This window comes from Sceloporus undulatus, chromosome 1 (genome assembly GCF_019175285.1).
Source record: "Sceloporus undulatus isolate JIND9_A2432 ecotype Alabama chromosome 1, SceUnd_v1.1, whole genome shotgun sequence".
NCBI lineage: Eukaryota > Metazoa > Chordata > Lepidosauria > Squamata > Phrynosomatidae > Sceloporus > Sceloporus undulatus.
Genome location: NC_056522.1, coordinates 14,971,232 through 14,999,207, shown reverse-complemented (window position 1 = coordinate 14,999,207; position 27,976 = coordinate 14,971,232). Strand labels below are relative to the sequence as shown.

The following is a 27,976-nucleotide window of genomic DNA, read 5'->3' as shown; positions in this document are numbered from 1 at the left end:
CATCATCATCATCATCATCATCATCATCATCATCATCATCATCATCATCATGTGCCATCATCCTAGCATAGAGTTTGCCAGAGTTTGTTACTAGAAAGCCAGAGGGACATGGCACTTTGCAATAAATAAGTGGGTTTTGGGTTGCAGTTTGGGCACTCACCCTCGAAAAGGTTCATCATCACTGCCGGGCGCACTTTTCGTTCAGGAATCTAAGAGCAGTTAATTTTTTTAAAACTATTGTTTATTGCTACCAGTATGCATGGCACTTTACACAAGTGGCTTACAATTGTTAATTTGACAGTTCCCTGCCCTCAGACTTACAATTTATGCTTATGCTGATTTAGAGATGCTGGGAATTACAGTTTGACATCTGGAAGACTACAAGCCCCGAACCCTGGTCAAGACAGTGACCTAAGTCTTCTAAAGTCGTCTTTAGAGGATATTATGCCTATTAATCTCTAATATTCAGCTTTAAAAGCCTGAAACATTCTCCTCCATATGGGAAGTGGACATTAATTCTTGGAAGAATGTGCCTGTATTAGAATAGTCACTGCTGTGTTTGTAAGTTGTATCTTATTCTATGTATCTGTGTAATTATCACCACAGAATGAATGTGGTTAGAAACATTCATTTAGGCTGTTGATAAGATAAATAGAAATACTGTATCAATTGTTAATCATGCCTATTGCTTTGTCATTACAGGTGGTGGTTTTACCTCCAAACGTGGCATCTTTGGAAATATTGGGAAACAGGAAACCATGATGAGTGTTTCCTATGGACGAATAGAGGACCTGGTTTTCTCTGGATCTGCAACAGGAGATATTTATATCTGGAAAGATATTTTGTTGCTCAAAACAGTGAAAGCTCATGATGGACCTGTATTTGCTATGCATGCCTTAGATAAGGTATATATCTCTGCTGTCATCACCAAATTATTAATTGTTAATTTGACTTTGGGATTTCAAAACCATATCTGTCCATATCCCATTTCACAGCCCACTGCATATACACTCACAGTTTTACTTTGTTAATAATAATAATAATGAAATTTATTTATATCCCGCCTCTCTACAAAATGCAATCAGGCCGGCTTACAAGATTAAAAGATACAGTCCAAACCCTCAACCCACCCACCCCTCTTAAAATACAATTAAACAATCTGGAATTCAAAACATAAAGCAAACTTAAGAACAATACAGTAAATACCCTTAAGGTCCACACACAAGCATGCTAAGCTGCACCTGAGATAGAAAAAAAGGGCATGTATTATATACCACAGTCCATTCTTCTTCAACTTTTTTGCCAAAGAGTTATATCTAAGTAACTGTGCTAATTTGAGAATGACTGTTTACTTTAAAGAATACTGTATATAACCATCTGATGCCTAACGTATAGACAAAACTTCTATCATATTTGCTGGCTTGATGAAATTTTCCCAGCACATGTGCTTTGCAGAAGCGACTCAGCCACTTTGACAAACTATATTAGAATATATGAGCTTATGGCTCAGGGCTCCCATTTTGTTCAGATTCTGGCCTGTCAGGATGGCTCCTTGATTCACCAGGATGACCTACTAATCTTTTCTGGTGTGGCTTTCTGTTGGGTGATAGGGAACAAGGTATACCATGTAACTTTCACAGTGTCAGAATGTTCTTCTGGAGTAAAATTCCTTGGACCAAGATATACAATTTAAAAGAAATACAGGTTGGGTCTCCCTTATCTGAAATGCTTGGAACCAGAAATGTTTTTGATTTCAGTATATTTGCATATACATAAGAGGAAAACATGGAGATGGACTTCAAATCTGAACATGAAATTCATTTTCATTTTGTATACACTTTGTATACACCAGCATGGCATGGTGATTTGGATGATGAACTATGACTCTGGAGGCCAGGGTTCGAATGCCAGTTCAGTCATGAAACCTGCTGGGTGATCTTGGTCAAATCGCATAGTCTCAGCCTCAGAGGAAGGCAATGGCAAACTTTCTTTGAACAAATCTTGCCAAGAAAACCCTATGATGAGTTCTCTTTAAGGTCACTATAATTCAAAAATGACTTGAAGGCACACAATCACAACAGCAACAATAAAATACGCCTTATACATATAGCCTGAAGGTAATTTTATACACAATATTTTTAATAATTTTGTTCTTGAAACAAAGTTTGTGTACACTGAACAATCAGAAAGCGAAGGTATCACTATCTCAGCCACCCATGCAGATAGTTGTGGATTTTGGAATATTTGGATTTTGCAATTCTGGATAAGGCAGAATCAACCTGTGCAAGCCTTTTCCTGGGTGATTATAGTGATAATAAAGGAAGATCACATTCCAGAGGTTAAATTCAATCAAGGAAGTCATGGCTCTGAATCTGCAATACCTGAACAGGTACCTGAACAATGTTTACTGTGTAGCACAAGGTTACAGTGTGGATTTAAAAAGCCACACTTGGCTAAATTCTCTCTAATGTTACTAATGTTATTAGTTTGACCTTAAAACAATTCTCAACAGATTTTCTTCCTGCCCCTGGTTGCTTATTGTTTTATTTCCAAATTATAATCATTTACTAGACTTGCTCATTTAAACCCTGGGTCACTACACTCTTCTGTCTTAGCATTAATGGTCATAAATCTAATTGAAGTCAGGAATTGCAATAACATTTCACAGTACATGAACGTTTTGTTACTCCAAGGTCTAGCCTCCTTCCGCACCCCCTCTTTTTGATACCAGTTTGATATCAAAAGGGATGTTTTAGGCATGTAGCCAAAAGGGCACCTCGCCATGCCATATAAGGACCATATATGGAGATCCTGTTGGCTCAGCATGAGAGAGGCTCAAGAGCATAGCCAAGTATAGAACTCTTAAGATTGGAATCTGCATAATCTCTTCATTGATAGGAGTGATGGTGGGTGATAAACCCTGGACTTACACATGGACAGAAAATAAAAATACTTCCCTCTGGAGAAGAAACTCTATTGTCCAGAGACATTTGCACTTACTGTCCAGCCATTTTCAGACTTCCAGTTGTATTCTTCTCTCTGGGAGCTTCACCTTAATTCCAAAACTGTCCCAGGATACTCCTTTTGCTATTATAAGTAAAACTACATTTGGGCCTTACATTCTGGAGTTCTGTTTCTCAGGACTGATATACACACACTTGATCCCTGCTTTCAGGTGTCCCAAACCCTCTCAGCAACTTCACCTGAGCTAATAAAATTCCACTATTAAATGTTGGTTGTGGGTGCCCTCTTGGGACTCTGGCATTTTGGATAACACTTTATTACCAACCCCTACACATTCAAACATTAAATCGATGTATAAATCTGTTTTTGTGCAGGGCTTTGTGACAGGTGGAAAGGATGGTGTGGTGGCACTTTGGGATGACACATTTGAGAGGTGCCTGAAGACATATGCCATTAAAAGAGCAACGTTGTCACCTGGCTCAAAAGGTATAGCTTCTCTGTGATCTGGAAGAAACAAGCGAGGAGGGATTACTTCCTTCTAACAGACCGACTTCTCTTTTGCATGCTATCTTTGTGTTTGTTTTGTGATGAAACATCTAATATTATATGTTAATATAAAATGTTTTAGAATCTGCAATATGTTGAATAGCACTGGGCCCTTGACAGAACCCTGTGGCATCCCACTGGTCACTTCCCTACAAGATGAAGAGGTCATTGCTGAGCCCCCTTTGGGTTCAGCTGGTCAACCAATTACTAATCCACCTAACAGTTGCATTGCCTAGCCCACATTTCATTAGCTTGTTTGCAAGAATATTGCAGTACAAGCATTATCATCTCCAGCCCAGAGTGGTTGAGAACTCCAGATTCAGACCACCTTCTCAGCTGCAAAGATCTTGGGACAGCTGTTGTCTCTTAGCCTTATCTATATTGCAGGGCAGAATGCAAATATAACACTGCATTGTTCTTGCTGGTCAGTGACTTGGAGGACAAAATTGGGGGCATATTTATCAAATTTGCAGATGACACCAAACTAGGGAGAGTAGCTAATACCCCAGAGGACAGGATCAAAATTCAAGATGACCTGAATAGACTAGAAAGCCAAAGCTAACAAAATGAAATTCAACAGGGAGAAATGTAAGGTACTGCACTTAGGGTAGAAAAATGAAATGCACAGATATAGGATGGGCGACACCTGGCTGAATGAAACTACATGTGAAAGGGATCTGGGAGTCCAAGTAGACCACAAGTTGAACATGAGTCAACAGTGCGATGTGGCAGCTAAAAAGGCCAATGCAATTTTAGGCTGCATCAATAAAAGTATAGTGTGTAGATCAAGGGAAGTAATATTGCCACTCTATTCTGCTTTGGTCAGGCCCGACCTGGAATATTGTGTCCAGTTCTGGACAGCACAATTTAAAAAGGATGTGGAGAAACTGGAGCATGCCCAAAGGAGGGCAACTAAAATGGTGAAGGGTCTGCAAACCATGCCCTATGAGGAACGACTCAGGGAGCTGGGGATGTTTAGCCTAGAGGAGGGAAGGTTAAGAGGTGATATGATAGCCCTGTTTAAATATTTGAAGGGATGTCATATTGAGGAGGGAGCAAGCTTGTTTTCTGCTGCTCTGGAGACTTGGACCCGGAACAATGGATGCAAGCTACAGCAAAAGAGATTCCACCTCAACATTAGGAAGAACTTCCTGACAGTAAGGGCTGTTGAACAGTGGAACACACTCCTTCCTTGGAGTGTAGTGGAGTCTCCTTCATTGGAGGTCTTTAAACAGAGGCTGGATGGCCATCTGTCGGGGATGCTTTGATTTAGATTTCCTGCATGGCAGGGGGTTGGATTGGATGGCCCTTGTGGTCTCTTCCAACTCTATGATTCTATGATTCTAAATAAAGAGGAAGGGGAAGAGAAGAAGTAGTAGTAGCAGGAGTTACTATCTGTACATTTGTGCTCTGTTATAACATATGGAAGACTTATTTATTTTATTTATAGGTTGCTTTGTTTGACTCATATCCCATCTTTTTACGAAACCAGGGACCTAAAATGGCCTATAACAAGATTAAAGCAGATACAATTCAAAAGATATTTTAAAGAGTATCTGTAAAAAAATACAAATATTAACAGACAAAATGTTGATATGATGAAATAGCATTAAATAAATTATAATATTAAAACAGTTTTGCATGAAAAATTAATTTTAAAACACATTATTAAAAAAAGTAGCTTATCTTAGGTTTTAAAATCAAGAAATTCCAGTGAAGGGATGTGTTTGTTTTCTTCCCATTAAACGTCTAGGGTTGCTTTTGGAAGACAATCCATCCATCCGTGCCATCACTTTAGGACATGGGCATATTCTGGTGGGAACAAAAAATGGTGAAATTCTGGAAATTGATAAATGTGGTCCTATGACTCTACTTGTGCAGGTATACTTTATTTTGTCCTATGAAAATGTGAAATAGCCATAAGAAAGAAATCCAGGACATCTGGTATTTCTATATATGCTGCTATATATGTACTCTTTGGTTTGCTGATTAATTTCCGTGCATCCTTTTTTGCTTTATAACACTCACATTCTTCTACTTAAAGTGCTTAATGTTTTGAAATTCATCACATACTTTTGTTTCCAAAGCTTCAAAATTATAATGTAAAAAGTCCCATCTTAATTGGAAGTGCTGTTTGTATTTTTCGAGTATAGGAAGCTTCTGGAATACAACCAGGCTGGCAGAGCATTTCACTGCTAATTTTTTTGCATTCCTGTTAATTATAGCTGCTGAATGGAAATCAGGGGGCAGAAATGTACCAAATGGTTGTGAGATTCTGAAATTGAAAGGAACATTATTTCCTTAGTACAAACGGGAATAGAGGTGAATAAATAAGAATAGTGGAGATCCCATAACTTGGTAGAAAGCAGCACAGGGGGAAAATGATCTTTAGACATTAATCCTAGTTTAGAATTGCAACAGAGTTGTCCAATATTTTTTTTCTTTTACAAACCTATAAACAGGGTCATATGGAAGGGGAAGTCTGGGGTCTGGCAGCTCATCCCCTCTTGCCCATCTGTGCGACAGTGAGTGATGATAAAACTCTGCGGATCTGGGAGCTTTCCTCCCAACATCGTATGCTGGCTGTGAGAAAACTTAAGAAAGGTACTCTTCATTTGTGTGTGTGTTAATATAGTTTGATTACGCTGTATGTGTTACACTTTACATCCTATCTGCATAATTTTTAACCAGTTTAGCCATGCAAGTCAATCCACCAGGAATTTGGTACAGCAAACATGAAGCCAGTCATGTAAATACTTCTGTAAAGCCTTCTTATAGCTTTTTCACAATATGATAATGAATTTTAAGACATTTACTTGAGATAACCTTTAGTCTGGGTGAACTGCCACCTCTACAGGCATCATAAACATACTCTTTCTGAATATCTTTGTAGGTGGAAGATGCTGTGCCTTCTCCCCTGATGGAAAAGCCTTGGCCGTCGGTTTGAATGATGGGAGTTTTCTCGTGGTGAATGCTGATACTGTGGAAGATATGCTCTCTTTCCATCACAGAAAGGAAATGATCTCAGACATCAAATTTTCACGAGGTACAGAAGAAATAGCCAGTTTTTATTTAAACATTTTTTTAAATTTTAAAGCATTGAATGCTAATGTGTAGATCAAGGTGGGCAGCTATGGAAGGCTCATTGCGCCCCCCCCCCCAGGAAATCTTGGAGGGCCTCACCCTCTCATGGCACCAGCCCCCACAAAAAGAATTATCATTTTTTTTGCCCCCCAAATGTCCTCAAACAGCCTTTAGGGGACATTCTCAACATGTCTTTGGTCTTTCTGGACCCATAGAGGGCATTTTAGGTCATTTTGAGGGGTGAGCATTTTTTTTTTTTTTTTTTTTGCAAAATTTGGCAAAAAAACTTTTTTTGCTTCAAAATGGCAAAGAAATCCAGAACATCTGGTATCCCAAATTATTTTGACTCCTGGGGGGGTCATGGGGGCTCCAAACAAGGTGTAAATGCCCTCCACACTCCTAGAGAACATTATAGAACACATTTGAGTCCTGGGGAGTCCCAAGGACCACACAAATGACGCTTGGGCCACATGTGGCTCACAGGCCGCACTGTGTACCCCATCCCTGGTACTTTTCCCATCCCTGGTATTGGTTTCAGTCAAGCATTCTTTAAAATATTTATGTGAATATTTAGAAAGATTTTTTTCTTTCTTTATTTCAGTGTGTTTTTAAAATGCTTCTTTTAAAAGTCATACTTCCATGATAAAAATACAGAATAATTGCATATAGCAACAGGAACAGCTTCTTCAAGAGGAGGATAGCAACACTCTTGAGGAACCATTAAGTTTAGAGAAATACTGAAAAAAAGAGCTTTAAAATCCTTTTGTTTTACATCCCACTTGCTACTTCATTAAATGGGTTACAAGCCATCTACGTCCCATTTCTCAGACATCAACCCCTTCTCAAAGAATCCACCCAATTTTCCCTTCCAATCTCCAATGCTTCCACCTGTTTTTCTTTCTTTCTTTTTTTTGGTTAATGATGTTATTATTTAAATGAGATACAATCAAAACAAACAAACAAACAAATTACATTATAAAATACATACATACATACACCATCATTTAAACTCTTCACTTCTTGCTCCTACACTTTCATTTCCTATTTTTTTTCCTTCCTTTTTCTTCTCCTTCATCTTCGTCCTCTTTTCCTTCCCTCCTTCCTTTCTTCCTCCTTCCTTCTTTCTCCTCCTGTTTTCTTATATTATCCTTTCCAGTTCCTTCTATCTTCCACCTGTTTTTCTGTTGCTTTTAGAGCTGGTGCCATCTAATTATCTCCTCTCAGTCATGTTTCCTTCTAATAAATGCACACACATAGGAGATTATCACACGGGAAGCTTAGTGTCCTCTTCCCATCATTAGATCGGCATTAAATCTTCCAAATAATGCAATCGGGGTTCACACCCCATTGCACTTCCCCTATCCTTCTCCCGTGTTTAAAGCAAAATGGAGCCAACCCCATGCACTTGTCCCATCAGTAAAGCATAATGGAGCTGTTATTTGGTAATAACGGAAATATATCAAGGAAACATAGCAGCCACTGTTAGTGGCAGGTAAATCTTCCAGACTACAGGCTCTATGGCAACAGATGAAGAAATGTGGGATGGACACATTCCCAGTTTGACTGGACAATACAATGGTATTGTGCCTGATGCTTTTCTATCATTTCAAAACCCAAGAGCTCCATTAATTTAATCATATGCATTTACAAAAGAAAAAAAGGAAACAATGTCCTGTTGTGATTATCTATATTTCTGTGAATATCTTTTTTTTTATAGATTCAGGAAAATATCTGGCTGTAGCTTCCCATGACAATTTTGTAGATATTTACAATGTGCTTACCAGCAAAAGAGTTGGCATTTGCAAAGGAGCATCCAGTTATATCACACACATTGACTGGGATTCAAGAGGTAAACTTTAAACCCAATCCTGTTCTTTTTCTGGTCAAAGAGAAAAATGAATGACTTTCTGCTTATAAAATAATGTTTTTATCTATATGCAAATTTAAACAATAGATTAATCTGCAAAATCTACAAAAACTTGTGTGATTAATCCATTAAGTTTTCTTCAAACAAGTTGCAGACATCATAAACACATTTTTTGGGGTTTGAGCAATGTATATCAAGCTAAAGCTAGTGCTTTGAAAACAAAGATATATGTCATCTATGTAAGTACATGTGATGACGCCAGAGTTGCACCAGAGCATCTTCTGCTATATCTCATTGCCAAATGTTTACAATATGCTTAAGGTGTAATATTTTGTGCAGTATTGGAATAAGCCCCACTGAATACATAGTTTTGTCCTATTAATGCCATTGTACCATGACACAGTTTTGGTATCTGAAAACTAATAATTTTATAAAAATCATTGTTTATCTGTTTTGATACACTGACTTGGAATTCATCTCAAGCATAGTCTGATTATGATGACAATTAACAGAATACCTGCATATGAAAATGGAACATTTATATGATTACTTTGCATAGTCATTCCTTAGTGTAAATGAGAAACACAACACAATCAAGCGATGTCAGTCTGTGGGGACAAGCAGATGGGCTCACCTGGGTCGGTCCTCTGGTTGGAGTGGGGAAGGGGGTCGGTGTTTACACACCTGTCCCTTCGCTGACCTGGAATTTGTTGCCAGCTACTAGCGTGCGCTCCTTACCTTATGCTGTCGCTCATACTCATAAGCCCCCCATCTCTGCTTCTGATGGAGAAATGGGGAACGTTCCTGCACTAATGTCATCACATGTGGCAACAGGGCTTCTGAATACAAGCAATGGCACAGCAAAGTAAGGAGTGTGGGGGCTGCCTAAACAGCCAGGGTTTGTGCCTGAGTTTCCAGGAAACTGTGTGGCAAACCAGGGGTCAAATTACCCTGGAGTAACAGTAGTTTAGCCCAGGATCAGCCCTATCCTGCCCCCAGGGTTTTGACTTGCATCGTCTGAACAGGACAATGTGAGGACAGAAGGAACATGGGCATTTTGGCCTGTGTGGACAGCTGCTGTGACTTACAGTCATGCATATGGATGCCAATATAGTTTTATGTGCACAGAGAAAAAAATTATTGATATGATATAATAGAATTCAAACTGTGAAGTCAAAAGCTTTCACGGCTGGCATCCATAATTTTTTATGGGGTTTTCAGGCTATGTGGCTATGTTCTAGAAGAGTTTCTTCCTGATGTTTCGTCAGCATCTGTGGCTGTCATCTTCAGAGAATGCATTCTCTGTAGATGGCAGCCACAGATGCTGGCGAAACATCAGGAAGAAACTATTCTAGAATACAGTATGGCCACACAGCCCGAAAACCCCACAAAAAACTAAGAATTCAAACTATTTCTCATATCCCTGTATAAAACTGAATTGTCAGGAGGTCATGTCAACAACGCAAATGCAAGCTCAGCCATCAGTCCTACCTCTCCCTTTGTGCATCAGATCTATTGTTTACCTATTTAAAAATGTTAGTCTTGAAAGTGCCACTTGAGCTATCATCCTTTTCTTGAATCGTTTGCTCCTTATTAAAAGTTTAATATAAAACTAATGTGAGGATGTTTCTTGGTGGCCTCACAGAAAGGCAGACCATGCTCCTCAATTCTGATTCTTTAAGCTTTACTCCAGAGAAAACATGCATTTTGCTGGAATGTACTAAAGGTGCTCCACTACTATGGAAACGGTTATATCTGATTGTAGGCTGTTTGGGATCCAGACTTTTTATTCTTCTCAGAGATAAAGATCGCATTTATCTTTGTGATTGTTCAAAAGAGAAAGAATTTGCCCAAGTGGCATTGCTGGAGGGTGTGGACCACACTAGATGACTCTCCAGAAGAGGAGTAACACCTGGTCAGGACCCCCACCTCGGTGCTGTTGCCTCTTTCTCCTCATGAGAACAGTATCATGAGAAGAATGATACAGTGGCACCAAGGGAGCCGAGTGTCCCCCAGCTTGGTACTGTTGCCTCAGTGTGCTGCAAGGGAGCAGCCCATCCTCCTCCATGCTGTGGACCACTCTACACTTAAGTAGAACAACAAGTGGCAGGGAGGGGGCTGGACATGCTCCCTCCCTGCCGCGCGCTGCTCTACATGTGAGTAGAGTGAGTAGAACAGCATGTGGCAGGGAGGGAGCATGCCCAGCCCCGCCTCCCTGCCATGTGCTGTTCTACTCATGTGTAGAGCAGTGTGCGGCAGAGAGGTAGGTGGCGCCCATTTGGGCCATCCCTGGAGGTCCCATCCACAGGCCCCACCCCGCACACTGGATGACACCCTGGGTGATGATGCTAACACTGATTCACCCATCTTTTTCCTGACATTTCCCAATTTAATACCAAGATAATCTGTTGAGTTTGATTGTAATACAATCTTTCTTTATAATCAAGGGAAGCTATTGCAAGTCAATTCTGGTGCCAAAGAACAGTTATTTTTTGAAGCACCAAGAGGAAAGAGGCATATAATAAGACCCACTGAGGTAGGAAAGAAACAAATTGAGCTTTTAAATTGTATTTACTATTATTACTTTACTCTGTGCTAGAAGGAGAGTTGTCTAATGTTCAGGCTGGTGTACTGAGTTCTCTCTCAGACTTTGTGAAAGCATAATATGTTTCAACCTGTTCCCCTGGGCTATTTTGTACTAGTATCTCCTCACACTAACCTTGTACTGAGAACAGTGGAAGCATAACACTGACTCCCTTTTGTGAATGTAGGGCCATACTCCATTCAAGGTGCTATCTAAAAGACCACCTCCTCCCATACAAATCAGCCAGAAGTTTGAGATTTTCAGAGGAGACCTGGTTGTATGTCCCAACACCTCAAGAAAATAGGTTGGCATGTACACATAGCAGGTCTTTCCCTGCAGCAGCACTCCAGCTGTTAAACTCCCTGCCCAAGGAAGTTAGGCTCCATCTCTTTTAAGCTTCCAGTGGGCATCTAAATGTACAGTTTTGCATAGATTTCAATGTTTGACATTGCTGTATTTTAACTGTTTTAAAATTGTATTTAGGATGCTTTTAAAAGTTTTTAGAGAGTATTTTAATAGCTTGTTCAAACATTTTTCTCAGTTGTTGCTGGCTGCCTTCAAGTCATTTCCTTTGTGCTGTTTTAATTGTTTTTATTTGTTCATTGGCTCAGGAGCCCTTGTGGCTGGTGAGACAATACAGAAATCTCTTAAATAATAAAATAAATTATCCATTAGTACATAACACGAACCAAACATTTTTATTTACATTTATCTGGGTATTGGAAAAGGTAGTTATGTCAGTGGAAAGGGACTTAAAAAAAAAAGTTCAGTTATGTCTGGTAGTTTCAAAGTCAGTGACTAAACGAATCCATACAAGGTGGCAAATTATGAAAAGCTGGACAAATTTTTAAACTGTGATGTCATGTATAGTTGTAAGAAAGATAAGCAGTCAACACATTCTCCACTTAAAAAACACAAGAAAGGGGAAGGAGGGTTGAGTGGAAAGAAAGAAAGAAAGAAAGAAAGAAAGAAAGAAAGCCAATTGGGATGCCAACTCCTTTATACAGTGTAATGATCAGATAGAATGGTTATTGCCTATGACAGTTGAGGAAGGAGAGGAACAGTCAGTTTTAGCTGAGCTGATGACTGGAGATTTATCATCTGACTCAGGGACGTAGCCAGGATTTTGGGAAGGGGGGTCCAGACTAAGTGCCACCATTTTGAGAGGCTAAGAGCCCCCCCCCCAAACACAAAAAGAGGGTTGAGAGTTTACCTCAGGATGGCACCACTTTAACTTCCGTTATGGCTCAGTGCTATGGAATCTTGGGATTTGTAGTTTTGAGGAGCTGTTTGGCCATCTCTGTCAGATGCCACAACAAACTATAAATCCCAGCATTCCACAACATGGAGCCAAGGGCAGTTAAAGTGGCATCAAACTGGATTATTTTTTCAGTGCAGATGCAAACTGAGTCCTTCCTCTGAAGGTGTTTATGTCAGATAAATTCAGCTCGATAAAGCAAAGGCCTGTTACAGACAGCCAAAATAAAGCTGCTTCGAGTCAAAGTGGAGGTATGGTGTTTCAATGATACATGTGTCCTAAGAGTCCAGAAGTCACACCAAAGCCACGCTCCAGCCCTAATGACTGGAGCATGGCTTTGGTGTGGCTTCTGGACTCTTGGGACGCATGCATCATTGAAACACCATACCTCCACTGTGACTCGAAGCAGCTTTATTTTGGCTGTCTGTAACAGGCCCAAGTGTAGCTGCTCAAGCAATGAGCGGCAGCCACTCTGTTCATACTTAGAGACACTCTGTTCATGCTTTGAGACACAGCATTCCAACTTCTGAGCTGAGCTAAGAACCCAGGCTGCATCCACACAACATTTCATTCCCACTTCCAAGAGGGATTTTTAATTCCAAGACATACACACACACACACACAATTTTTAATGCCAAGACTTATCTATCTATCTATCTATCTATCTATCTATCTATCTATCTATCTATCTATCTATCATAATTTTTAAATCCGAGACATTATACCTTCCTTTCTTTTTATGAAAAACAAACCCCTTTAAGAGAATCCTATTTTGGGAGAAAGGCAGGGCATAAAATCAATCAATAAAACATGATAGTGCAGTAGTCCATCAGTGCATGGCTTGCATTATAAGACTTTATAACTTTAAAATTTTTAATTTTAAAAACAATTAAAATCACAGTAGGCTCAGAGTGCTATAGAATCATGGAATCATAGAGTTGAAAGAGACCCCAAGAGCCATCCAGTCCAACCCCATTCTGCCATGCAGGAAATCCAAATCAAAGCATCCCCAACAAATTATGTAATGGGGGTGTCCATCCACATTGTAGAAAGACATACTATAGATTAATGCTATGGAAAATCACCACTTTGAGTCCATATATTGGGAGAAAGGTGGGAAAAAGAAAATAATAATAATAATAACAACAACAATATCTGGGTATTGTAGTTTTGTGAGACATTGAGCCTTCTTTGTCAGAGAGCTCTGGTGGCACAACATACTACAAATCCCAGGATTTTCCATAGCATTAAAGTGGTGTCGAACTGGATTATTTCTGCAGTGTGCAGCCTTATTAGACTGCAGTTCCCAGCAGTCTGTGGTGCTGCTGGATGATGGGGCCTGCAGTCTAGCATTGCCTGGAGCATGGCCATAGGACTCAACAGCCCCGATTCATCATCTTAGATTGATTCCATATGTTAATTAATTAATCATAAAATCATAGAGTCGGAGGAGACCCCAAGAAGGGCCATCCAGTCCAACCCCATTCTGCCATGCAGGAACTCTCCATCAAAGCATCCCCATTGACATGCTAAAAAGGGGCCAGCTAACTGAATTTTATTTTATTTACCTTTTAAAAAAGAAAAAGAAAAAACAAAGCTGGAAGAAGGAAGCTTCTTGGTTTTTTGCATCACAGATCCTCCTCTTTTTTGTTGTTGCAAAAATCCAGAAATGACTGTTCATTATCAGAAGAAATGTACAAAGTAGAGTCCGAGTCTCCTTTCTCCGGACTTCTGAAATTGAATTATTCCAAAACCCAAAACTGACCATGAGAGCATCTGGTCTGACCCCAACTCAAGGAAACTTAGGAATCCTGAAGGTTTAGAGAAATTATTGAACTATTGAATTATACAAGGAATAGTGGTCTCAGGATTTTGCTGACTGCTCAGTGTGCAGAAGCACAACATTATTTTAAAAATATTGTGTATTAAATTACCTTCAGCCTATGTCTATGAGATGCATATGAAACATAAATGGCTTTAATGGCTGGACTTGGGTCCCATCTCCCATTATACATATATAAATATACCAAACTCTGAAAAAATCCAAAATACATCTAGTCCTCAGCATTTTGGGTAAGAGAGACTCAAAGTCAGAAGCCACCTTTTCTTTCTTTTATATTTCCTTTTAGAAGCTTCCTTCCTTCCTTCCTTCCTTCCTTCCTTTTTCTTTCTTCCTTTCTCCTCTTCCTTTTCCTTCTTTTCTTCAGTTCTCCCTCCCGCCTTTCCTACCATTCTTCCTTCCCTTTTTTCCTTCCTTCCTGTCTTCCTTCCCCAGGAAGGGACTGGCACTGGGAGACTTTTATTGTGGCAAAAGCACAGGGGAGGAGGAGGAGGAGTGGAAGGACTGGGATGGAGAGGAAACGAAAGGGAAAGAAAGCACAGGGAGAGACCCCGGCCCACTTCTCCTCCCACTCCCTCTCTCCCTCCCTCTCTCTCTCTCTCTCTGAGCCTTTTGTCTTCCTCCTTTTTCCCCCTCTCCATCTGAGCCCTCCATGCTTTTGATGGAGGGAAGGAGGGGGGGAAGGAAGGAGTTTGAACATCCCCAGGCCTGAAGGGAGGGGTCCAACCCCCCCCAACCCCCCCCTCCACTATGTCCCTGTCTGACTTCTGCTGATACAAAGAGGGTTAATGGCCACTGATTTAAGTGACCATAATTGTGAAGAGCTCTTGTACAAAGATAATTGTAGAGAGCTCTTATCTTTTCCATTCCATTGGCCCACACCATTGACATCATGCGCAAATGCAAATACCTTTGGTATATAGAGAGGAACCCCGATTTGCATTCATACTTGTGGGAGACTTTACTGTGATGCTGGGCATCCTAAAAGTTATATCACTCCCTCTTATATTATTTAGACCTAACAAACCTTTTTTATTTGTATAGTTGCTGGAAGAATTACTTCCTCTGAAACTGAGTTGCTCACATATTTATGGTTTCACTTTTTATTTATTTATTTTACTTTCCAGATTGAGAAAATTGAATGGGACACCTGGACATGTGTCCTTGGTCCTACCTGTGAAGGAATTTGGCCAATGCATAGTGATGTCACAGTCATCAATGCAGCTTCACTTACCAAAGACAGTACTCTCTTAGCTACAGGAGATGATTTTGGGTTTGTAAAGCTCTTCAGATATCCAGTAAAGGTAAGGAACAGTGTAGTTGACCTGGCAAATGGAAGAATGGATTTATGACAAGGCGGGAAACCATGGGAACAGAGACATTTTTGAAAATGTAAATTGTTCATTTTGCAGGGTCAGCATGCCAAGTTCAAGAAGTATGTGGGCCACAGTGCTCATGTCACCAATGCCCGGTGGTTACATAATGATTCCGTGCTTTTGACGGTGGGTGGAGCTGATACTGCTCTGATGATCTGGACTCGAGAATTTGTAGGAACCCAAGAAAGCAAGCTAGTTGACAGTGAGGAGTCAGATACTGATGCAGAAGAAGATGGAGGTAAAGGGTCTTGTGGCCCAGGCATTTTGTTCATTGTATTTTAAAATTCCATAAAGGGGAGCGAGGAGGGATCTTGTAGTACCTTTGATACTAACTGATGCGTTTCAGCATAAACTTTTGTGGACTTGAGTCAGATCAGCCTTCAACTGATGAAGTGGGTGGAATCCATGAAAACCTATGTTGAAATATGTCAGTTAATATGAAAGGTGCTGCTAGATTCTTCTTGCATTTTCCTTCTTATCTTTAACCACACATTTTCCATTCAGACGTAATCTTGATAATGTATGCTGTCTTTTTGAAGCCTTCTTTTTAAAGATGATTTGAAAGCAGCATCATTTGTACTTAACTCAGTGGTTATCAAACATAGGGCAGGACGCCAGGGAGATACAAGAGTTGCTCAAGGGGGGTGCGAGACTTGAAGACTCTGATCCCTCTTCCTCCTCCTTTTCCCAAACCTTTTGAAGTGTAAAATTTACACATGTGTTGAGTTAAATATTGAATTTACTCAAATGATGTTCTAATTTGAACAATGTTATATCCTTATAAAATGTTAAATATGAATTTACATGAATGTGTGAATGAAAATACGCACCCTAAATAAACGAAATATTTTTATCCATATACTATGTCAACTTGGGAGGCATGCAATGTCCTCATTTAGATGTAAAGGGGCACCCCAAGAGTAAAAATTTTGTGTACCACTGACTTAACTGATTATATTTACGCATGCAATATTGCAAATACTTGAATAAATATCATTTTTAAATTCACATTTGTCCAAGGTTACGATAGTGATGTTGCACGAGAAAAAGCTATCGACTATACTACAAAAATCTATGCAGTGAGCATCCGAGAAATGGAGGGCACTAAGCCACACCAGCAACTGAAGGAGATTTCAGTGGAAGAAAGGTATGTCATGGGGAAGCACTTAATATTTGCCTTCTTGGCTGCCACTGTTAGAAACATGGGAAACTAAGCATTTGTGCACAACACTGCAAACAAAATATTCTACACAACAGACACGCACATTGGTTTGCAAGCCAAATATACATTAGTCTGCAAGCATTTATTTTGCATAATTAAACTATGTATATCAAGGTAGCATGTGACTATTAATTTTAAATTGTATTTGTTTTAATATACCTTAATGTGTAATGGTGTATGTGAATGTATTTGCCTTTTAATTCTAGAGTTATTGTTTATCTTTTTGAGAAATAAATCTATCAGAAATTAACTCTACCATTTTGCATATTGGTATGCAGTCGTATATGCTTGATGATGATAATGATGTTGATGATTATTTTTTATTTTTTATTATTTTTACTGTTTAATATTTTTACTGTTGAACACCTTAGGAATGCTCTTATTTATTTATTTATTTGAAAAGGAAGCCTCCCTTTGGTTATGGTTAGCATGTATGATATTATTTTTAAATTTGTCTTTTTAACCTTTCAGCATGGTTATTATTCCAGTGCTATAGCAGCATGCCCTTCTGCACTCCTATATGCTGTGAATCAAAACTGGAATCCTGCTTGCTGTAGCAGGGCGGGTGGGAGGGGAGTAACAGAAGAAGTGGAAATAATGCATTTTTAAAAATGCCTTTAAGCCATGGAGCTGTTAAAACAACAGGTGCTACGTCAGGATCAAAGACTACTAATCCTGGCTCTTTTGTATGGTGCACAATTGATATAGTTACTGTCTATATATGAGTGCATCCTGTGTCATTTGAGTAACGTCAGCAGTAAGAGATGTGGAAGGGACAGATCACATGAAATGTTCCCATTCTACTATTTAGCCCTAACTAGAGTGGTCAAGTCATGTGGAAATGTTCTATATAATCTTTCACTCCCAAATGATTTCCTAATTTATTCATAGCTGGAATAGCACAGAATATGGCCACAGGACAATTTCATCTAGGTTACTCTAGTAACATACGATTTTCATATTTGTGCAGTGGAACACTGCATAACAATTGGGGTTAATCTCTTTCCAGTCTAGAATTTTGATGTACAAATCCCTCCGGCATTTTTGGAACCAAAGACAAAAGCTTAAATCCATTTGCTGGTCCCAACTAGAATAAATCCTCTGAAACAATATATGTTTGATAAATCAACATCTACATAAGTCCCATTGTTTCTATGAGTCTACTCTACTTGGGCTGTACAATTACATTTAGACAAAATTAACATTTCTCTTCTGCCATTCTTCCAGCCTCTCTGCAAACAATATTTTCTCAGCATATTTAACTTTAAATTAGTTTGAGGAAAATTAAAATGCTACTTTTAGAAAATTAGAATGTATATTAGGTAAATGCCTGTAATGCAGCCATTCACTCGAAACCACAAGGTTGCGAGTTCAAGACCAGCAAAAGGGCCCAAGCTCGACTCAGGCTTGCATCCTTCCGAGGTCGCTAAAATGAGTACCCAGACTGTTGGGGGCAAATTAGCTTACTTGCTAATTAGCTTACTTGCTGTTCACCGCTATGATCTTTGGAATAGCGGTATATAAATAAAACAAATTATTATTAAATTATTATTATTATATGAATTCCTTTCGTATAGACTTAACGCATAGTTTATTTCAATTTATTAAAATATTTCTATTTTGCTTTTTCTGCCTTAGTTGGTTTTCAGAAGAAAAAACATCACATTCCGTATCCTCAAAATGGGGGAAACACCACACTCCACACTCTCAAAATTGTAACAATATAATAATGGGTGGGATGTAAAAAAAAAAAAACCTACAAAATTCCTTGTCCTCTGTGAAAAAACAATCAACAGCCATACAGTTATATTTGTGGTGTTTCTGCAAAAAAAAGTTTGCATAAATACGGTGTTTTTTAGGCAAAAAAGTGTATCATAGGGTTGGAAGAGACATCAAGGGTCATCAAGTCTAACACCCTAGATCACTCTATCCCAAAATTTGAAATATTGTTTTAAAAGTGCACCTAAACATAAAGCATTCTTAATGTTATCAGGCAAAGAAAATCATTGAAATACTTGATTCTTATGTGTGAGTAGAAATTTTTTATCCCTAAGAAAGAGTAGAAACTAAGATGGGAGCTCAATGGAGCATTAAATAAACATAACTAACTCTTTTATATTCTATAAGAACATGTTGGCTGTTGGTAACTTGCTGATTGCAGAATGTTGCAAAGTTCTGCTGGTAACATACTGATTCCAAACATTTTTTTCACTAAGGAAGGAGATATCTGCAATAACTCCCTGCTCCCTACCCCTACCTTGTTACTGGCTGGATGACTGCCCTGATATTAGTTCTCAGGGGAAATCAGGGATTGGCCATACATCATTGGGCTGGATTTCTTCAACTGGGTATGCCTCCTCTTGGACTTCCTACAGGTCCTTGGGTAGAGAGTTCCACATTCTAGGTGCCCTATGAAGCCATAGTTTGTGAACCTAACTCCATCAGCTGCAGTGGTGTTGGAATACAACAACAACAACAACAACAACAACAACAACAACAATAATAATAATTTATATATATCCCGCCTCTCCCTACGGAACGAGGCAGGAGAACAACACAAGTATAAAATTACAATTAGTTAAAATACATTCTCAAAATAAAAAGAAAAATTTAAAACACATCAAAATCCTATACAAGTGCAATATCAATATCTGATTCCCCATACATGTTCCGAGTGGAGTGTCGTCTTAAAGCTGTTATAGCAGGTCTGGGGGATAGGCTCACCGGAAGAGATCCGTCTTAAGTGCCTTCTTGAAGGCATCTAAGGTGGTAATAAGACGGATCTCCTCCGGCAAGCCATTAATGGTATTTTAAGGTGGGAGGGAGATAGGGAATTGGATTTTATATGTTTTGCTATGTTTTTACTGTGGTTTGTTGTGTTTTATTTTTATTGTTCTTATGTTTGTTGTTACCCGCCTCGATCCAATACAGGGAGAGGCAGGATACAAATAAATATTAGATTATTATTATTATTATTATTATTATTATTCCACAAGCCATTTGGGAGCCACCACAGTGAATGCCCTGTGGGAAGTAGATCTTAATCTGGTCCTTAGGTAATCCAATAGATTCTTCCCTGTTGCTCTGAGAATGCGGGATGGATTGTGTAGGGAGAGGCGTTCCTTCAAGTAACTTGGGCCCAAGCTATGTAGGGCTTTAAAGGTGATAACCAACACTTTGTACTGCACCCGGAAACTAATCAGGAGCCAGTGAAGAGATCTTAAAACTGGTGTTATATGGTCAGACCTAGGTGTACCGGTGACCAATCTGGCTGCTGCATTTCGTACCTTAGATTAAGACTTTTTATATTGATCTAGGTAGCATTAAAACTTGGTGTGTACTCTTCCAAAGAACACAGAAGCTGACATCTTGCCAGATACTTGTCACTGCTGCTTAGTTTGGGTGGTAGGATGGGTGGTAGCCCTGGCAATATTGGTGGTACATGGGTGGTAACCCTGTCAATATTGCAGATGCTGTCTCTGGACAGGTGAACTTGTTTGGTAGTGGCAGTATCATGGACTGAAGCAAGCTGCTTCTCAGCTCCTAGACCACTGCAAATCAAGTAAGCAAATTCACCAAAGAGAGATCATTGGCTGCAGCAGTGCCACTTGGGGGACCGAGAGGGAGTAGTGATAGTTAGGGGCTTTGTAGTTCCAGTATGGGCCTTGCTGGTTTTGGAATGGGAGCCCACACACAGTACCACACTGAGGGCCCAATTAAAGGCAGTGCTGACCTTGGTGGCAGTTCTTTAAATATTCTGATTCCAAAGCATTTCCATTCACATGAGGAGAATTTCAAGAGAAGACTTGAGAAGTGGACCGTTCTCTGATAAGATTTTCACATGGTAACAGCAGTACAAGACAAAATCTGTGCCATGTACTGCCTTAGAAATGAATGTGTAAATTGTCCAAAGTCCCAGTGAAATTCATAGTGTGAATGCCTTGAAAACCTTTGAGATTCAAGTTTCTAGGCTGAACTAGTTCCCAGATGGCATTTTTAATCATATCTCTTCTTTTATTTTCAGTTGCCCTCTGAGTTAGGTTTTCATTTTTAAGAAAAAGCACAGGAATATTCTGCAACTGCCTTCAAGTCACCTGGCAACTTATAGTGATCCTATGAATTTCATAGCATTTCATTCTAGACTTTAGGGCTTACTACAGAAATGGCTTTGCTCTGTCACAAAATACAGTATGATTAATTTCTTGATAGCATTCTCACATAGTTCATTTGTCGATAGCATTGTTGATGGTTGTGGAAGTGGTGAGCAACTGTGTTGTAGACTGAAGATCAGAGAGAAGCTCACAGAAGCAGTAGCACTCCCAAAGGAATACACCCCAAGCAACATAGGTCACGGTTTAGTTATAAGTGCTAGATATTTGGTGTGTTAAAAATTAAGATGAAAAACACTATATGGTTTGCATATAGAACTGAACGTACCCAGCTCCTCAGAGTTTATATACTTGTGAGAAATATTATTAGGGACATACTCAGTGTGTTGGGAGGATCATGTAACACTTCACAAGCCACCATTTATGACAAAACGAAGAATTGTTTTGATGGAGCAATTATATTTTTATCTCCAGGACCCTAACATATACCGTGTTTATATACTGAAAAAGACATACAATACTGTGTGTTACCTTTATTGAAGAACTAATGAAGAATCCAGTAAAATCACTACTGTACTGGCTATTTATCTCAGTCCTACATACCGAATGCACAATATACTTGAATAGTTCCTTATTATTGTCTATTGAAATGTTTTATGTCTCTTTATATTAAGAGCATATTTTTACAGCAGAAGTAATTTATAATCCACAAAAGACATAAAATTTGTGTTGTAATAATTATTAAGAAGGCAGGGCTGGGCCTTGGTTCAAAGCAGAAATTCTGCAGGTATTTTGGGATGTATATTTCATTAAGTTAATTAATGGATGTTTCTCTCTCCTTTTCCCATCCTTGTTGTTTTTCTTCCCTCCTTTCTCTTTTTGCCCATTTCTCTCTCTTCTTTCTTTCTTTCTTTCTTTCTTTCTTTCTTTCTTTCTTTCTTTTCTTCTTTCTTTCTCTTGCTCCTCTGATTGGCTCTCCACCCTTTGCTTTGTTTGTGTAATTTAGGAGTGGGGCACCTATCAAAGGAGCCACAGGAACAGTCTCGCGGTGTGGGAGTCCTAAGAGGAGTGCTCCCACACCACGGGGCATTTTGATCAGTGGTGGGACTGTGCCAGACAATCCAGGACAATTGTAAGCCATACAGTCTTATTCTTGGGCCAATGTGAATGCATTGTGTCTTGGATTAGAGAAAGATTTTTACTCTGAACCTAAACTGCTTTGACTGAGCAGCCTAGAATGCTGATGATCCTCCAGATGTCTTTCTGTGTTACTAATATGTGGAACACTTCAAGGGGCTGCATTTTGCCATTTACTAACACCTGATCTTTATTTGGTGTTTGCAGCATCTGTCTGTTTGATTTGCATGACCAAAGGCACCAATATTCTTTATAATAATAACTAATATGGCAATGACCATGAAAAATAAAAATAAATGTATAAGGCAGATAGGAGCACTAACTCTAGACACATAGAGCCCTAGACCTAGTCCTTTTTAATGCAAGGGTGCCACAATTCAAATACAAATTATTAGATAAAGCCACTGCAGTGGATATTACAAAATGTATCTCACACCATCCTCAGTGCTGTGGTGTAATTTTGCCTCTGATTAAGTATGCTAGATAGCTATGTGCTGTGGAAGATCCAAGAGCACAGGCCTCTGCATGTTTTGGTCTCATAGGTCCTGCTGCTCTATGTCAATCAAGATTGACACAGATTTCCTTTACTTAATTCACTTGTGGCATCCAAGTCACAGATTTGCCATCCAGGTATGAGCCTTTTTCATGTAAATAGTGCCAGTGTTTCCCTTTTGAACATTATTATCATATATTACTAGATGCCTTATTACATTTGTATCCTTGTTACACTGCATTAAAATATAAGGACTATTCCATCTTTGAAAGGTTGTTTTTGCTGATTTTGTTTTGGCTGATACTAACAATTAGCCAGTTTGACTTATCCCTCAAAATAGTTCCCACAAGTTTTTTCATCAAAAGTTGACTTCAGAGACTGACTGAATTCTGTAAAGTTGGTTCATCTATATGTGTATTTACTTTTCAGAGGGTACTTTCATGGAGAAGTTTAAATTAATGTTTGTAAGATTTGTTTTCTTCATGCCATCTTACACTCTTTTCTAATGCCACCCTGACAATGTTCTCTCTCCAAGAGAAGGGACGTAATACCATGATCCTCTATGGCAAAAGTGGTATGACTGGTAATGCACAACTGCAAGAGTATGAGCCTTTCACACAGCCCTCCTTTTCAAGGAAAATATTATAAGTGAGCTATCCAGTGCCAGATTTATATGAATGTATCTGACTTTGATATGTCCATGGGAGAAACTGAATGTTTAAAGTGTCTGGTTAGTGAATGTCCCTGTAACCCAGTTCAACTGGTGCACTGACATTTTTGGTGAATGTGTGAGCAGGAAGCATCACCATGTTCTCTTGCTACTCCCAGATGTTAGCACATGTCTCTGACCATACTCCTGAGTTGTAAATAGGAGCCCTTTCACACCTTCTATTCAACGTGTGGACATGGGTCAGGAAGGCACAATACTGTTAGCCAGTTCACTGAATGTGTGACCATTTTGTGTGAAGAGAATTTCTACCAGTATCTCCTGTCTATAAATGCCATGCCATCAGTGTAAAAGGTACAGTGCAAAATTACACAAGCAGAGAAGAACCCAACTTCCATGTATCTTACAGTCAAAGACAGACAGTGATGAAATCTTTCCCACCTTAAAAAAAATCACCTTGTACAGAAGGGGGGGGGGGGACTGGCATATTCAGCTAATACACTGCAATATCAACACATAACTGAATGTAATTTATTATTGATCCAAGTTTCAATTTAAATTCAAAAAATGTCTCCAACACAGCATAGCACATTGCAAGAGAATTCTTTGTTAGTTATAAATTCCAAACTACCAAGCAAAAGAAGTGTCTTATAGAGCAGTGTTTCCAAAACTTTGGTCCTCCACATTTCAGAAGCTCTAGCTAGTTTGACCAACAATCAGGAGTTATGAGAACTGAAGTCCAAAACATCTGGAAGACCAAAGTTTGGGAAACACTGTTATAGAGTATTCTAGATGTTAGGATATTCAGGTAGGATGTGAAATCATCTTGTGTTAGGGCAACTCTAACCCTGTATTCACTTAACACTGGTCTTGGAAACCTTTGGTTCCAGATGTTCATGAGCTACTGCTTTCATCATCTGTCACCATTGGCCAGGATGGCCAGGGCTGATGGAAACTGCAGTTGTATACTACTTTAGATCCACAAGTTCCCAAGCCCTGTGTTAATCCTTGAGAATCTACTGAGGGTTTAAGATGGGCCAGTTTTTAAAAAACAAAAACAAAACATTTACAATGGAGTCTTCATCTTTCAAATGTGTATAACATACAAATATACCAGTAGGTGGAATGCTTACTCATTCATCAACCTCTTCCCACTCCAACATGACACAGGCTTTCCATTTAATACTACTACTACTATTTTTTTCCTAAGTATGTAAATTCATGGCTTATTTGTTTGTTTATGTCCATCCTTTATCCAAATAAAATGACACATTTTTTAAAATATGCAAAAATGCTTCTAGGCATGGTAGCAATGGAGAGATATACTGGCAACTTCAAGGTGATACCAAAAGAGCATCACACAGTTACTTTTTCTCTCAGTTCAAACAGAGGTAGGCTGAAAATATGCAGAAACAATTCTATAAGCAATTACCCTATTAGTCAAACATTATTCTCCCTGCAAATTAAATTCCAAATAAATAAGGTTTCCAATTCTACTTTGCTGGTTTATTCCTTTGAGACAAGACTAGAGGTAGTAGCGGTGTAATGGTATCTCTCTGTTTCTACATATTAATTGGCACACCTACTGGCTGTTCACTACTGCCATGTTATTCAAATTGAAGTATGAAATGCCTCTTTAAAATCTTCAGTTTATAGAGATACTATGTGGGAAAAGAAATAGCTGTTTCTCTTTGTATTCTTCTGATATTCCCCTTGATAGTGAATGTGAAATCTATACCAGAGTGTAGTGGGTTGAATTTTTGAAATGTGTTAAACTATTGTCAGTCATAAATAATTAGGTACTACTTCTCCACAATAACCATACAGTGAAATGAGTGAGAGCAACAGTGCCCCAGAAATGGCTGCTGAGATGTTATTAGGCACATAACTCTTTAAGAAGAAGGGAAACATTGTGGCTTAAGCCAGATAAATTCATCACTGAACTACCAGGCTAGCACCTATAGCAAAATTCTGGTAGCTTAAAAAGAAAGGTCTCCTAAATCCTCTTCAGCTCTTATTATAACTTGAATTAATATTCTTTTATGCTTGTTTGTGTTTGTAATTTGAAACATACTTACACATGAACACAATAAGTAGATGCTTACAAATATTCAAAACTAGCTACAGCCAACACATATTAAATCAATTATGTTTTTTGTTTCTTTTATTTCCCAAAGAGCAAATAGTGTGTGTGTGTGTGCGTGTGCGCGCGCATAAATGTGTGAAAAGGGATATTATGTGAAACATACAGTAATTTCAGAGAAAAAACGTTTCTAACAAAACACAACAAGGCATGTTTCTTGCAAAGATTATACTCTGCATGAAAGACTCTTTGAAGCCTATTAAATAAATACAGTATAAAATAAACAGTATTAAAGCTTGAAATGAAATATCTGTGCCATACTGGATTATGTTGAGCAAAATTAAAAGCCGTTTGGCTTGTAATTTAGCTTCACCTTGATTTCTATCCATCTAGAACCAGTTAGATGCAGCTCTTAGGATTTAAAGCCTTGAAGCAATGTGGCCTTCAGATCAACAAGGAAAGAGAAAGAACAGAATCTTCTGTCTATCTAATTCATAGTGGTGATGCAAAGGACAGATTCTGGTAAATTTGTTTGGAGATCAGAAGAGATCTCTCCATACATCCCAGATGTAAAGTCCAGAAAGAGATCAGAAAAAGGTCCAGAAAGAGTCCAGAAAAAAATTAATCGAAGGAAAGATTTGAGGAGGTTTTTAAAAATTAAAGTCATGAAAATACAGCCTCACCAAAGAAAAGATGGGGGGAAAAATAAAGTTAAAAGCTAAAAACCAAATGCGGTAAAATGGAAAATCCCAAATAGCTTAGGACCCAGGCATTGTGACCCAAGAGATTGGTCTCTAAAGTAGCCTCAAAGTTGAGAAAAACCATGTCCAGAAGAGGATGAAATCTTCTTCCTACAAAAGGAGAGAAAAAGCAAGTTAAGAAAGAAAGGTCTCAAAACAAACAAAATCTACCACTCAAGAGCCAAAGCCAAGCAAAAGTAAAAACAATTAATATAAGAAAAAGCTAGGAAGTGTTCAAAGAGTCATCATTGGCTGTGCTTCAAACTGGAAGGAGCTCTCAAGTGGAGTGTCTCTGCTTTCTGTCCTAGAGCCATTGCTATCCAACACTTTTATCAAGGACACAAAACTGGGAGGAGTGGCTTACACATTGGAAGATAGGAACAGAATTCAAAAGGATCTAGAAAAACTAGAAAATCCAACAGCAATTAATAAAATACAATTCAGCAGAGACAAATGCAAAATCCTACATTTAAGACAAAAAAAAAACCCAAATGCACAGATATAGAATGAGGAGTACTTGGTTCAATAAGGCTAAATATGAAAAGGACCTTGGGATTATTTATTGTTGGTCACAAGTTGAACATGACCCAGCAGTGTGGTGCTGCAGCAGAGAAGGTGAATGCTATTTCAGACTGCATTAATAGAAGCGTAATTTCCAAGTTGAGGGAAGTAGTAGTCCCACTATATTTCATGCTGGTTAGGCCTCATCTGGAGTACTGTGTTCAGTTTTAGGCACCTCATTTTAAGAAGGATATAGACATGTTGGACCTGGTTCAGAGAAGGGCAACAAGGATGATAAAGGGCATGGAGAACAAAACATAAGAGGAGGAATTGAAGAGTGGGGTGTGTTCAATTTGATGAAGAAAAGAATGAGAAGTGAGATGACTGCAATTTTTAAATACTTCAAGAGCTGTCATAGAGGTTAAGGTGCAGGCCTGTTCTCTACTGCCCCAGAGGGTTCAAAAAGGCCAGACAGGTACCTGTTGGGAATGCTTCAGCTAGAGATCCTGCATTGAACAGGAAGTTGGATTTGGTGGCCCATGAAGCCCCTTCCAGCTCTGTGATTCTATGATTCTAAAAGGACTCTTTTCACAGGGTTCCATCCCCTTTAAAAAAATTTACTTCCCCTGATTGGTCACTTTTTTTTCTTTCCCAGTTGTCAATTGCAGAATTCTTTCTGGATTGGTATTGGATGGCAAAACCTTCAGTTACCATTTTCCATTGATTCAGAGGCTGACATAACCCTAGACCCCACCTGAGTGCAGGGAACATACCAGGTAGAATTGCCAGGTCATGTCTATCCTAGGCTCTTAAGATTCAAAATCTGAGACCTACAAATGACCCTGGTGATGTCATTAAGCATGAGACATTGTGTGTTAACCACAGATGCACACAGGCACCATTCAAATGAAAACCACCAAACCTAACAAATGATAATATATATGTGCACACGTTTTTGTCCAATGTGCTCTCACCCATAGGGCCATTCAGACTACTTTATAAACTGGTTTGCAAACCGGTTTTTCTTGACCTGAATTCTGGGAGGTAGGTTGCAAACCCCCCTTAACCCAGTTCTTTTGGAACTGGGGATTTCAATGCATCTTTTCAAAAAAACTGGTCTTTTTATACCAGCCACCAATGGAAACTTTCTGTCGATTCAATTCAGAGTACAGGAAGGGAGGGAGGGGGTTAAAGTGCAGGAGGTGGATCCCTTTGCTCTCTCCCTGCTAGCCAAAGCCATAGCCAGGGAGGGTGTTCTCCTGGGAACATCATTAAACAGTGTACTTTTTTAAAAAATAAAATAAAATTTGACAGCTTATGCACATCTTTGCTATTGCATAGTTGCAGTAGACAGCACCTTTAAATACTGGCGTCATTGGTATGACAAAACTACACATGATTTGCTTGACATTTTAAAAAAAACCTTCAGTGAGGCTGGGTGTTAGGGGTCGTTTTTTTTCCTCTTTCTTAATAAATAAAACCATAACAGACTCTGCTCCCAAGTT

At 39.0% G+C, this 27,976-nt stretch overlaps 1 protein-coding gene across 1 annotated transcript in view; it reads left to right on the top strand.

The window, feature by feature from the left end:
• EML6 (EMAP like 6) overlaps window positions 1–27,976 on the top strand; it is a 205,811-nt gene that overhangs the window by 135,266 nt on the left and 42,569 nt on the right. The window contains 10 exon segments of the mRNA XM_042472788.1: window positions 703–905; window positions 3,339–3,450; window positions 5,264–5,391; window positions 5,973–6,114; window positions 6,404–6,556; window positions 8,312–8,443; window positions 10,909–10,997; window positions 15,271–15,447; window positions 15,556–15,757; window positions 16,540–16,666. Coding sequence (XP_042328722.1) covers window positions 703–905; window positions 3,339–3,450; window positions 5,264–5,391; window positions 5,973–6,114; window positions 6,404–6,556; window positions 8,312–8,443; window positions 10,909–10,997; window positions 15,271–15,447; window positions 15,556–15,757; window positions 16,540–16,666 — 1,465 coding nt within the window.